The 12,748-nt window shown below is 38.9% G+C and overlaps 1 protein-coding gene across 1 annotated transcript in view; it reads right to left on the bottom strand.

Annotated features, from left to right (window-relative positions):
• The window catches only part of PRTG (protogenin), an 82,379-nt gene that overhangs the window by 36,660 nt on the left and 32,971 nt on the right, over positions 1–12,748 (bottom strand). The window contains exons 6-11 of the mRNA XM_064668722.1: positions 11,778–11,936; positions 11,039–11,198; positions 10,230–10,477; positions 6,467–6,631; positions 5,157–5,462; positions 4,205–4,393 (exon numbers count right to left, since the gene is read on the bottom strand). Coding sequence (XP_064524792.1) covers positions 4,205–4,393; positions 5,157–5,462; positions 6,467–6,631; positions 10,230–10,477; positions 11,039–11,198; positions 11,778–11,936 — 1,227 coding nt within the window. The remainder of the gene's footprint in view (positions 1–4,204; positions 4,394–5,156; positions 5,463–6,466; positions 6,632–10,229; positions 10,478–11,038; positions 11,199–11,777; positions 11,937–12,748) is intronic.

Below are 12,748 nucleotides of genomic sequence, written 5' to 3'. Positions count from 1 at the left end.
TAATTATTTATTTTAAGCAGACACTCACCATTTCATGGCCATCCAATCACTTGGCAGCTTCTCCCATCCCCCTGTAGCCCCAAGCCCTGGGGAGCCAGCAGTGCTCCTGGGGGCTGCAGCTCCCAGCACAGCACACAAAGCCAACAGACCAGTTTTTCCATCCCCTGAGGTGTCCGTGTGAAAATGGTTATTTGCTGCGATATCATCGTGACAGAGACAAAGGAGCACGTCCAGCCTGTGTGCACATCTCTGCCACTGCCTGCTGCCCTCAAGGCTTCCTGTGCATTTAGAAACCCTACCTTTGCCTAGCCACCAAAGTGCCACTTTCTGAAATCCTCACTGTCACTCCAACCCTGAAGGTGGGACAGCTCCCAGACAGAACAAGCTTAGCAGAGTGAATTCTTGCTTTCCTCCCTCCTTCCAAGCACAGAAGCTTGGAGGCTAACGGTAGGAACATGCTGCAATCCCCCATCACCAGTGGCATTCATTTAATTAATTGCCAGCATGATAAGAACTGAAAAGTGAAGTTCAGAAAGGGGAACTTCCAGGCAGCTTGAAGAACAGCATTCTTGTGTTACAGCATAAGAATTGATCACACTTTCTTGAGTTTCATAACCAAGAATTTGAATTTGATGTTATCCTCCCAGATAAGCTTCAAATGGGCTCTTGTGAGTCACTGCCAGTCATAAGTTGCAAAAACAGTGAGCCCTGACAGGCCAACAGTCCACTCAGCAGAGTAGTGAGCACCATGGAGGCATGGATGCATATGCACATGCTTAAAATACTCTTGGAAAAAAATTATCTGAACACGTTTAAAGGGGGTGATGAGCTTCTCTGGACATTCATTTTAACTTTCAAGTTTTGCCAACTCCCCTCCTGCTGCACAGCGAGAAGGTTCCCCAACAAGCTCTTCCACCAGCAAAACTCACTTCAACTTCTGAACACATGTATTCTGAACCGTTACAGAAACAGAACCTGTAGAGTCATCAAGTCTCACAGTGAAAGACTTTCTGTAAGGAAAAAATTTCTAGACTAGGAGGAAGCAAAGGAAGAATTAAAAATAGAGGCAAAAATGCATGGTATGCACCCAAGGGTCTGCTCCTGTGGCAAATTCAAGTAATAATGGAATTTTACACTGGACTAGGAAATGGCCTGCTATTGAAAAATAAATGCCAAGACCTTTAACACAAACAAATGTCTGTGTGAAACTGGGGATATTTATTTTGAGAATGGCAGAACTGACTCTGATCAGATCATTTAATTCTATTTACGTGGTGACTATCATACTAAATAATCCCCTTTAAAAATACACAGAGGTAACTGGGTAGACCTACACTGGAGTAAGAGAGGTCAGTTCTCAGAAAACAAGGTAGGAACCAACAAGAGACTAAAACATGCAGCATAACATTCATATTGCTACATTTCCTGTTCAATCACTGTAATCTATTTCACACCAGCATTGCTGAGTCTGCTTTACCTGTCATAATTATCCTTCCATCAAGAGTCCTGCAGACATTTGCAATCATTTACAGTAGTTATATCAATGCTATCAACAATCAAGGCAATCAACAGTGCTTATAATAACAATGCTAATATTCTCTTTGATTAGAGAATATTATGAATTCTCACTTTGTGATGCACTTCAATTGTCACAAAGTGAACTGTCTTATTTAAACACACAGATTTTGCACAACTGGCATTTGTACCAATGTCTGCAGAAAGTTCCTTGGGCTGATGTATTGACATGCTCCAAATGTCACTAGAAGTCTATTTGCAGTTTATTAACGACGCAAAAGAACAGGGAACAGTAGAGCAGCCTTAGGTCATGACAAACTAAGACATAAGGAGGGAGTGTTTGGAAGCCATTTAAATTCACTGGCAACAGACAATGCATGAGAAACTGCTCCATCTTAGCCAAGGGGAAGCACCTAGGACTATTAGTATATTCTTCCAAATTAGGAATAACCTTTCCTTTTGACCATGTTATCCAACATAAATGAAACCAAAAATCTTAAAACACACTTTTCCCCTTCAAGTTTCACCCTTGCAGTATTCTACTAATTCCTGTAGCTCATAATGAAGACATTTATTTTAAAGAGGCTGTCAATAAATCAGTAGTTTAGTGTCCTCAGGAGAGGCAAATGGATGACAGAACATTAGTACTTGAAGCCTCTGTCCAGTTCATGAAGAATCAGTTTACCACAGTCACAAAACCCAGTGTGTGGCTTGTCTTGTTTTATCTCAAATTCTCCCAGGTAGGACTGCTTCCTAATAACTAATAATTTTTACATGCATGCATAAATGTCCTAGTCCAAATTATTTAGATTACTTACAAGAAATTTAAAAAGTGCAAATCAATCCCTTTTTAATGTGTGGATATTGCTACAGTCTTCATGGGTTTATATGTTGCTTACAATTCTACCTGTTACATTCTCCACGTGTGCAGCTGCGGGGGGCAGAAGAAGGTTGGTTGTGTACTGTTTTCAAAGAAATAATTTAGCATGCACAAGTTATTCAAACAGGCAGCTTGGCAATGGGCAAACACAGCAGCCAGACAGGCACTATCACTATGAGAACTTTGTTCACTGTGTGAACTTTCCAAGCTTCAGCATATTTAATCATCTTAGCAGTGGAAAATCATGACCTAATCAAATTTCCTGTGCTGCCTTTTGTAGCTGTAGCAATGAGTGCCTTTTACTGCAAACAAAAATAAGAAAACAGCAAAGAAACTTACATATGAAAACTTCCCATATTTGATATACACTTCAAATAACTCAATACATCTCATTTAAAAAAAAAATAAATTACTACTGCTAAAGATATTTGAAAAAAATGCTCTTCAGTGGACCTACCCTACAGCAGCACAGATTATGTACATTTAAAATATATAAATTATGGCAACCAGATGATATGTTTTGGTCACCATATTTAGATACTGAGAATTATGATAAAGAATTAGCACTCAACACATCATGTACACCATGACTGAATAGTTAACTCAAGTATATGAATTATTCCTTCTTGCAATTCAGTTAACTGTGATCATATGAAAGTTGTAATTTCCCAAACTCACTTTTCTTTCATTTTCTCCTGTCTACATAGAAAGAAAAAACAATAAAAACACATAGATAATATATATTTGAACATAAATCTGTAAAATAGTATTTTAATCTGAGGAAGATTAGTGTAGTGAGAAAATCCATATGATGTAGATCACACTGTTAATAAATTTGTGTGTGTCTGAAATTAGTGCTCTGTAATTCCATACTGAGGAGAGGAAAAAAAATTATTAATTTCTGTCTTAGGACGCACAGACACCACATCCTTTCAACCCAGTGCTCTTTGTCTCACAGCTCTGTTAAACAGTCAGCCACTGCCAGATGCTCTGGATAGAAATGGTCACAGATGGTCAGCTGTCCAGTTAACAGACCAGGATGCTCTTCTCAAATCTTCCCTAAAATAGTATCTCAACTGTATTCAGCAGATGAGAATATCTGAGCATGGTCAAGAGGCCATTTGACCTAGTTAAGACTGCAGGTCAATTTTGATAATTTAGTCCAGATTAATTCTCCACAATACCCCTAAGTAAACTATCTCAACAGTCAGGTGATCAATGGAAAGACTCCAATGGGACTCAGCAAGTTCTGTGCCCTAATCTTTGTGCTCAGTCCTGCAAATATTTACTGGTACTCCTTAAAATTATTAACAGAATAATAACGTGCACAAGGGCTACTTGCTGCTGTGGTGAACAAGCAGTGCTCGTTGTGCAGTGTGGTTGTGACAGAGGCTACAAATAACAGAGAAATAAGCTAGAAACACCAGAGAAAAATCTTTGGTATTTTGAATTCGTCTTTCACTGTTCCTAAATCAGGCATAAATATAAAAAAGCTGAAAAAAACTGCATATTAAAAAGACAGGTCATTTACTAGCAGCATTTACTAACTATAAGTTCTGCATCTTGTGATAAGCAGCAGGGTGTCCTTCTTCCAAATTACACAAGATTTACAAGATCTGGTTATCTCAGTGTTGTGCAACACACGTTTTGTGAGAGGATTATTCCCTCAGCAGCCCAACTGCAGCTTGCAAAGCTTATTGCTGGGAAAAGAGATGGCCAAACTAACATTGTTGCCCTGCAGGTCTAATGATTCAAGCTCTCTAAGATGCTGCTCTCCCAAAACAGATGAGAAATATTTTATATACTCACCTAAACCACTGACAATATATTCAAGATCACTGGCATCCAACAGAATGGGTCCGTTCTCCTGCTGCCCCTCTTCCTTGTAATACAGCTTGTACCCCTGAATAGCTGCAGTGTCCTCAGAGTCCTGCTGCCACTGCACTGAGATGGTTGTGCAGTTCATGGGCTCCAAACGCAGCTCGGGAGACTTTGGTGCTGGTTTTAAAGAAATATACATAATAGTCTTATAGTCTAGAAATAACTATTTTTCATGCAAAAATCTGGGTGCCCATAAGTCCAAAGTTCCCTCAAGACTTTGATTCTAACTCATCTGTGTATTCACCTAATTATTTCTTTCTTATGATGTCTGACTGCCTATAAACTAAATTAACAAATTAATTTAGGATAAAACAGAATACTAACAGTTTTTAATTCCATATCTTAATAAATAAATTAATACATTTATAAGGTAGCTATTTTTAAAGAAAAACAATAACACCCCAAAAATAGTTACAAAATTACCTCCTGTTTTAAAGTGAGGCAGAGCAAATGTAAATTCAAATTACATATTTTTCAACCTATTCATGCAAAGCTGAATGTTCTTCTGCATGACATTACTGAATAATAATGTAAACCAAAGCTCAATTTTAACAACTCAAATTAGACTTCAAATACCAAGTCAATTTACATATTCAAAACATTCCTGCATTTTTTTTATAATACAGACTTACATGCATCAACTCAGACCCTTTAAGTACCTGTACACACTGCTAATGTGCAATGTCCCACTTGGCAGAAATGTATTTTATACTGAAAAAAATGGTGCAGGAAGCTTTAGTTCGTGTTTGCGAGCTGATCAAACGTTTTAGCTTGTAGACTCAGTTTTGAAATTAAAAAAAAAAAAGAAAAAAAACCACAAAACCCCCAACAACAGCCACAAAAGCCATTGGTGCTCAGTGCAAAGTATGCTGAGAGTCACCTTTCACACTGGTAGCCTTGGGAGTTCGGTGCGAAGTCCACAAAGATGCCTCTCCCCAGCCAATCCTTGTTGCAGCAGTGATACGAACCAAGTACACACTGTCAGGCTTCAGGCCCTCAAGGAGATACTCATCTGAAGTCCCTGGGAGCTCCAGGACTTGGATTTTGGTCTCTGTGCTGAGGCGGAAGGACAGACGGTACAGGACGACCTGACCTCTCCTGTATTTTGCAGGAATTGGCAGCCAAGATATGAGAATATCTGTAGGACTCCTGCTCGTCAAACTGATTTCAGGCGCTCTCAAGGGAACTAGAAAGGGAAAGACAAAGCTTTTGAGCTCAGAGAAAAAAAGATCGAAAATTCTCATCTGACATCTTGGCCTGTGCTGAGGTGTCAGTAATGTAAGAGTAAAGAATCCAGCAAGTTTTGCAGATTCTTGTTCAGGGATAACTTTACACTTCTTATACTTCTCACCTATAGCCTAAGCAAGCTTTTTTCTTTAAGGCCCTCAACATTTTCTTCTCTTATTCCTGCCAGCAGTAATCAGCACGTTAATGGTCTGAAAACTGCCTATCAAGGTGAGATAACAGCAGCTCAAACTGAGTCAGGACAACCACCTGTACTGTCACAGACTCAGTGCATGTTTTCTTCCACCAACCATGTAATGAGGGCTGTAACTCCTGACAAAGAGACAGGCAGACAACTGGAACTGGCAATGTTCCATGCTGCCAAAGCTTAACCCTGTCAGAATTTATTAATCAGTTCTAATGCACAACACTAAACAGTTTGTTGTTGCCATGATGTTCAGATTAATTAAATCACTGCACAGAAATAAGTCAGTAGGGTCTTTTATGGCATTCCAATTGTACTAAAATGCACATAGACACAAAAAAAACAAATCAAAATGTTTGGGGGGGGGTATATAGCAAATTTTTATTTCAAATTTTCCTGCAACATCTGCAAAAAAATGGAGTGGATGTGCAGTTTGATCCACATTTCAGTCATAGAGACTAAATCCTAGGTTACTATCAAAACCTCAACATCACGAGACTTCCTAAAGGTCTAGAACAGTGATTAACATGATTTAACAAAATGTCTTTCAAGACAGAAAGACTCCATGTGATGTACACTGTTGCTCTATCAGAATGTTATTTGACTCTCATTCCTTTCATTAGCTGGCTGGCTTGCACGGTGTGTATCCAGGAGTCTCACTGGTATCGATGGAAATTTGAGCTCCTCGAGAACGGTTAGCACTGGATTTCACATTTCTATTCAGTGCAAATAAAAATGTTCATCAAAACAACTTGTCTTACCATCTTCAAGGGTGTGCTGAGTCACATGATCTGACATCTGACTGGCTCCCAGAGGCATATAAGCTACAATATAGAAGGTGTAGTTGCTGGCTGGTTCCAGGTCATCAATAATGTAATGGGTTGTATCGTTTCCAATGACCACTTGGTACTCCTCATTATTTAAACCTGGCATAAAACAAGGGTTAGACAATCAAAAATTCCTGAAAATCCTCAAACATCACAGTATCTTGGTTTTAAGATCTTACAGAGTAAATTTCACTTTCTTCCCCAGCCTACCTTTATGTTTTCAACCCTACTAAGTCAAAACTCTTTCATGCACAGGAATAACTGTGTCTTGCTGTGCTGCAGGTTATGGTGTTTCAGGCTTTTGCTGAATAAGGGATGCTGAATGCAACTCTAAACCCTATTTAGAATTAATCACAACAAACTGTGCCCCATGTACAGTAACACGACAAGCTCTAATAGCCTCATCATTCATACTGAGCTTCTAAATCTATTTGTTTAGAATCAGGGAGGTTTTTTCAACACCTATTTACAAAGCCTTTCTATAGCAGACTGCGAGGAATGTGAAGGCTTCACTCCATCAAAAACAAAACAAACAACCCCCTCCCCAAAAGAAACAAACAGAAAGAATTTATTCAGCAAAAGGATCTCGTTTTAGCCCTGCAATTTCTATGTACATTTGATTGACACGGGTTTTTTTCCTCAATTTGGAGAAAGGCCAATAAGAACAGACCAGAATGAGCTTCAAAAATGTTTGGCTCCTTAGCAAGTTGTTAGAAAAGAAAGAAGGAAAAAAAAAGAAAAAAATTGTCAGCAATTCACATTAAAATATGCATAGCAATGCAGGCAGCAGTCCTTGTCTTTGTTGGGCTTTATTCCTATAGAGGAAGGCTATGAAGTGGACCAAGTGTGGTGAAAGCTGCTGTGTTAACGAACAATTCACACCAAGTGCATGTCACCTTAATCAAAACTCTGTAAGAGCCAGCTCCTCCTCTTCACCACTGAATTTATAAACAAAACGAAAGGCAAATTCCACCATTAAGTTTTCCCACATTTATGAATTAACTTGATAGCATTTTAATTAGACAAGATTACGAGCATCTCACAACAGACTAGTTAATGGCTTGTTAATTAGGAATTGCAAGGCACGATTTCTGACCTGCTAAACAAGATCCTTGAGCTCAAATTAAAAGGACTTGTTCTCTCATTGAATGGATTGCTAGGCCTCATGCAGAGGCCCTAATGAAACAGCCATAATAGAGAACAAGGCTTGCCTTCCACCACAATCACTGTTCCCTTTGTGCCTTTTCTAAATCACTAACAAGGAATTAACACACTCCAACATGCACGCTCATCAGACCCTTATTCTTCTTGCTACTATGACCCCGATTTGAATGTAAAATATTCTGCTAAAAGAAACAAAAAACAAAAACACAAAACCCACACCTGTTGGTTTCTTCAACTAACTTGATTAAAACACTAACTTTTTTTTTTTTGTAAGAGGAAAGAGGATGTGAATTTGTTTTTACAGTGAAACATCAGAATATTCAGGTTGTGAAATTGAATGATGAGAGATGGTATCTTTTGTCATCAAAACACCTACCACATAGTGAAGTCTACAGAAAAAACATAAAACTGCATATTATTCATGCATTACCCATTTTTGCTTTCTGTTTAAAAGTTTATGGAATCATAAAGCATCAGTACAACTCAGAAGACTTAGCAAGCACTGTTTTCCTTTGGCAATACTGTTTTTACTCACGCTTTCAAATGAGGTTCCTAACTAAAACAAGAGGGCAATACGTGAACATAAATGTATAAGGAAAAAAGTTACACACGAGAAGATTTGAGCAAGATAAAATCTATTTACGTCAGATATATCTGATACCATTTTTAACCTTTATTTGGGTCAGAAAACAGGGTGTGAGAGTGGAGTGGGGAAAGACAAGCTGAAAGGAATAATGAAAGCTATACATTCATACAAAACATTTACATTAGTACATAATAATCCAGAGCCTTTGAAGTTCAGCACTTTTTTCTACAAATTGAGACAAAAGTGCTTTTTATGTTCTGATGCAAACTTCTGGTACTACACAATCATGTTACCAAATTAAAAATTCATGCAGATCATCTACATTTTGAATCCCATCACCGTAATTACACCTCTTAAACAGCCCTCTCCACTCTCTCTGTGTGGATTTCTTCACAAACATGAAAGGATGCATAACAGCATTACATTAAATAAAGTAAATATCACAAGACAGTCAGGAAAGATGAAAAAAAAAGGGTAGTTGAGAAAGTAAGTTCAAATAAATCAGAGGTTTCTGCTTAGTTGGTTGCTTTTGTTTGAAGTTAGTTTTGTTTTTTAAACCAAGACAAGCTACAATCTCATTTCACAGAATACAGCCTTTGGATAAGCAAGCAAGTAAAGCAGAGATTGCAGAACGATTTTGCAGAAGACATTCCAGAAGATACCTCCTTTCACTACTGTGCAAGAGTATTTCCTGCACAAATACACACTTCCCTGAGGACAGTTCTGCAGTTTTCTTTGAAGTTACCTGGTCTCTGCTCTCTACAATTATCCAGATAACTTATCTAGTGTGACTTTATTCATATGAGCTTTAAGAGGGGATTGCAAGCACAATACCTCAGTGACTGAAAGAGTAGGGGGTAATTTCCCACACCTCTTGTCCTCATTATCTTTTAAAACTCTTTCCTTCCTTCCTTCCTTCAGACAAAATTCTCTTGTGTCCTGAAATATCCCACTTGCAAAAGCAAAGGCAGCTATTCCTGCATCAGTATTAGAGTAATTAAGCTGTCCTTCCTGTCCTCTGCTTAGCAGATGGCAGGCTGGTATTCCACACAGAGCTGAGCATCTGCAGTCCTGTCCTTCAATAAACCACTTACTGAATAGAAATGGAAACAGAAATCACTCCTAGAAAACAGAGCTGCTTACTTTAAGCACCTAACAATTTTTCAAGTAATTTATCAATCGCTTCTGCTTTTGAAAAATGTCTGTTTCCTATCACCTTAGATATATCTTAAAGGAATTACATAATACTAAGGGATTTTATAGTGTCTAGTTACTCTTTTTATTCCAGCTACTCATTCCCTTTCATACAGGAATTTGTATATAATTTCAGAGACTGGGATAAACCATTCATGGCTATTCAGCACATTTAGTGTTTGATTATACTTTTCTCATTATAGAAGACCAAAGGTGAAAGGAGAGTGGATTTTACCACTCGGCCAATATTCATTCTAAGAGAAGGTAAGTAAGACAAAGTATCAACTATTCTACTCCAAAATACATGAAAGTTGGTAAAGTCATAAGAATTTGGGGACCTAGACAAAAGAGAAGTCTGTGGTGAAAAGTTCAGCTCTGTAAGCCTCCAAGACCCTGCTGTATGCTCTGTTCTTCCCTGCCAAGCACACACAGAACAGATTGGTCTGCTGAGGACAGAGGGAAATTCAGATAGCAGTATGGAGGCCCCAGGTTTTAAAGTCCACTTCTAACTTCAGAATCTGCTCACTGGAGCCATCAGACAAGGGTGAGTTGGAAGAACACTCAGTCCCACAAAATGAGAGGATGGGGCAAAGGCATTTTTCCCCAGGTTGGTTACAATACACATGTATGTGCTGCTATGCTCTGACGCAGCCCTGGATACGAACCATTCAAATCTGATAGTCTTTGCAAGGACATTCAAGTTCTTCTTATCACATACAAATCATTAGATAGTATTTAAATCCAGCTGCTTACCTTCTGCTTTCATGTAGTGCACCGAGTATGCAATCACTTTGTCCGAGTTATACAGCGGCCTCTCCCACGCCAGCAGGATTGCTGAGCTTGACATGGTTTCAGCATGGACATTGTAAGGTGCACTGGGCCTGTCTTCTGACATAACTACAGTAAGTCTGGCCCTTGAGAGAATAGATCCCTGGCTATTCTCAGCCATGCACTGGTAAATGGCATCGTCTTCAGGAATGATCTGGTTAATCACCAATTTACTGGATCCAAAAGGAAGAAAAAGGTAGGAAAAAAAAGCTCACATCTTGGATAAACTTAGCTCAACAACAGGTAAGTTTGCCCCTGCTTCCTAAGTTTAGGGCCACAAACTCTTCTATCAGAAATGGACGCCCAGTTGTGAAATTTAGTGGCTTGAAGTGTTCCTCAAAACCAGCTGTGTTTCTGTTCATGCCTGCAAAGCCAGGCATAGCAAAAACCAACCTGCACATCTATTGCCTCCCTGCAAAACACAGAACCTTAAACTGCTCACTCTACAGAAGTAGTAGCAATATTCTGCTACACTCTGTATATCTAAAGTAACTTTGTGGTGAAACTCTTCAGTTCATCCTGCCCACCCACCCTGCCTGGTATTGCAATAATCACATAAGCTTTACTGATTTTAGGGGTTGACTAATCTGCATTCCTTCTGCCAAGGAAATGCCCCTGACTCCATTTAATGTCTGATTTCAGGTTTACTTGAGTTATATCTTGATTGGCTACATATAGTTACTGGAATTTCATCTTCTGGTAGAGCAGCTCTCATACAGCAATTACAATCTTACCTGTTGTACATTTTTATTCTACCATTGGAGTGTATTCTCCGTCCGTTCTTTAACCATGAAATTTTAGGGGCAGGATTTCCTTCTGCCTGACAAGCAAAACGAGCAGTACCAGCTCTAGGCCTTGTTAAGCTTTCTGGCCATTCCACGAATGAAGGTGGAGCTACAGATACAAGGAGAAAAAAATAATTTTAAAATATTGAGCCCCAAAAATGCAAGGACAGTCATAATAATAATTAATTTTCTACACACAAACCTCTCTCCTCAGGCCTCTGAAATAAACATACACCCATGCAAAAAGCACCTTCCTTATAAACAAAGCACATTTGCTTAAGGATACAGACTATCTGCACAGTCATATTTCTATACATTTTTATTTATGCATTTATCCATAGAAACAAATCAAACTTCAGCCTATGACATACTGTTCTTGAAGTATAGATATATATCACATATTTCTACTTGACTGCAGGATCCTTTTCTGTGTTGAAAGCCTGTCTTCCCAGAGCAAACATTGCACCTGGGTATCTCCAAGTGCCAGTTCATGACTCAGACGCCGAGTATCTGACACTTCTCATCTAAGTCAACAGACAGAAGAAGGCAGCCACAGTTCTGTGATCTGTTTAGTCTCTGCAGTCTTTCCTTGCGTGATGTTTTGGATAAAAAGTGAGCCCAGTACATAGGAGAGCTCTAAAACACAGACACAGGATGTTAAAACACACTGATAATGAAGGCAGCTTACCCAGCACGGTGAGAGTTGCCATTGCCACCGTGAAGTTCCGAGTGCCTGGAATGGTGGCCCGGCAGACGTACACACCTGCGTGCTGCCCCTTCACATCAGAGATCATGAGGTTCCCGTTGCCAAGGACGCGGGTGTTGAACACATCAATGGACTTATGGTCTGTTTGGGAAAGCAGCAGAAGTGGGTCACAAGGCTGTTCAACATGTCTAAATACCTTCACTGAATAGGGTTGTCTAGGCAGTAATAGCATAGGTTAGAGTTTAAAAGGCAAAAGATGCAAAGGAAATCACAGATGAACTTTCAGAGGTTTTGATTTTGCATTTACTTTCCTCTTCACTCCAGTTATCTGACCATTCAGATGGTTGGGCCTCACCATTTCATAAGTGGTTTATATCTGAAATTCACCATCACAGCTAAAAAACTAATGCCATTTTCCCAATTAGGCTCCTCAATTGCCTTGCACTATGATTCAGTTCATCACTACCAACATCCACATCATCTTTACAAACAGTGATCATCCATCTCTGAATTATGCTGTGAATAAAATCAGTATGTTTGATTACAATGTATTTTCTTCTATTTTCCCAGCAAATGCTCTATGACTATTAGGGAAACTTTTTTCTTACTTCTTTCTCTATAAGAGCCACTGAATCAAACAGGAAAGATACATTTATTTCTCACACTTTTAGAAATAAAAATGTAGGAAAACTTTTCCTGATTTGTTTCTACACATACAGTCCTGACTTTTGCATTTAGGTACATGCCAGAATAAAAAAAAGGTAGTTTTCATGAAAAAAATACAATGCACGGCTGAATGTTATTATTCTTACTGCATCCCTCTTCTCCCCTTCTTCCCCTTCCAGACTATTCTGGGTTTGTCTACACCTACTCATAGTCCAAATGGTCCATTAACACAAGGTCCAAACCACATTCACATAGTGCTTCTAAGAAGAAGAGTGGGAGAAACATTT

The sequence above is a fragment of the Pseudopipra pipra genome, chromosome 12 (assembly GCF_036250125.1).
Source record: "Pseudopipra pipra isolate bDixPip1 chromosome 12, bDixPip1.hap1, whole genome shotgun sequence".
NCBI classification, from domain to species: Eukaryota; Metazoa; Chordata; class Aves; order Passeriformes; family Pipridae; genus Pseudopipra; species Pseudopipra pipra.
The sequence above is the reverse complement of the archived record's forward strand: the minus strand, read 5'-3'. Positions and strand labels throughout refer to the sequence as shown.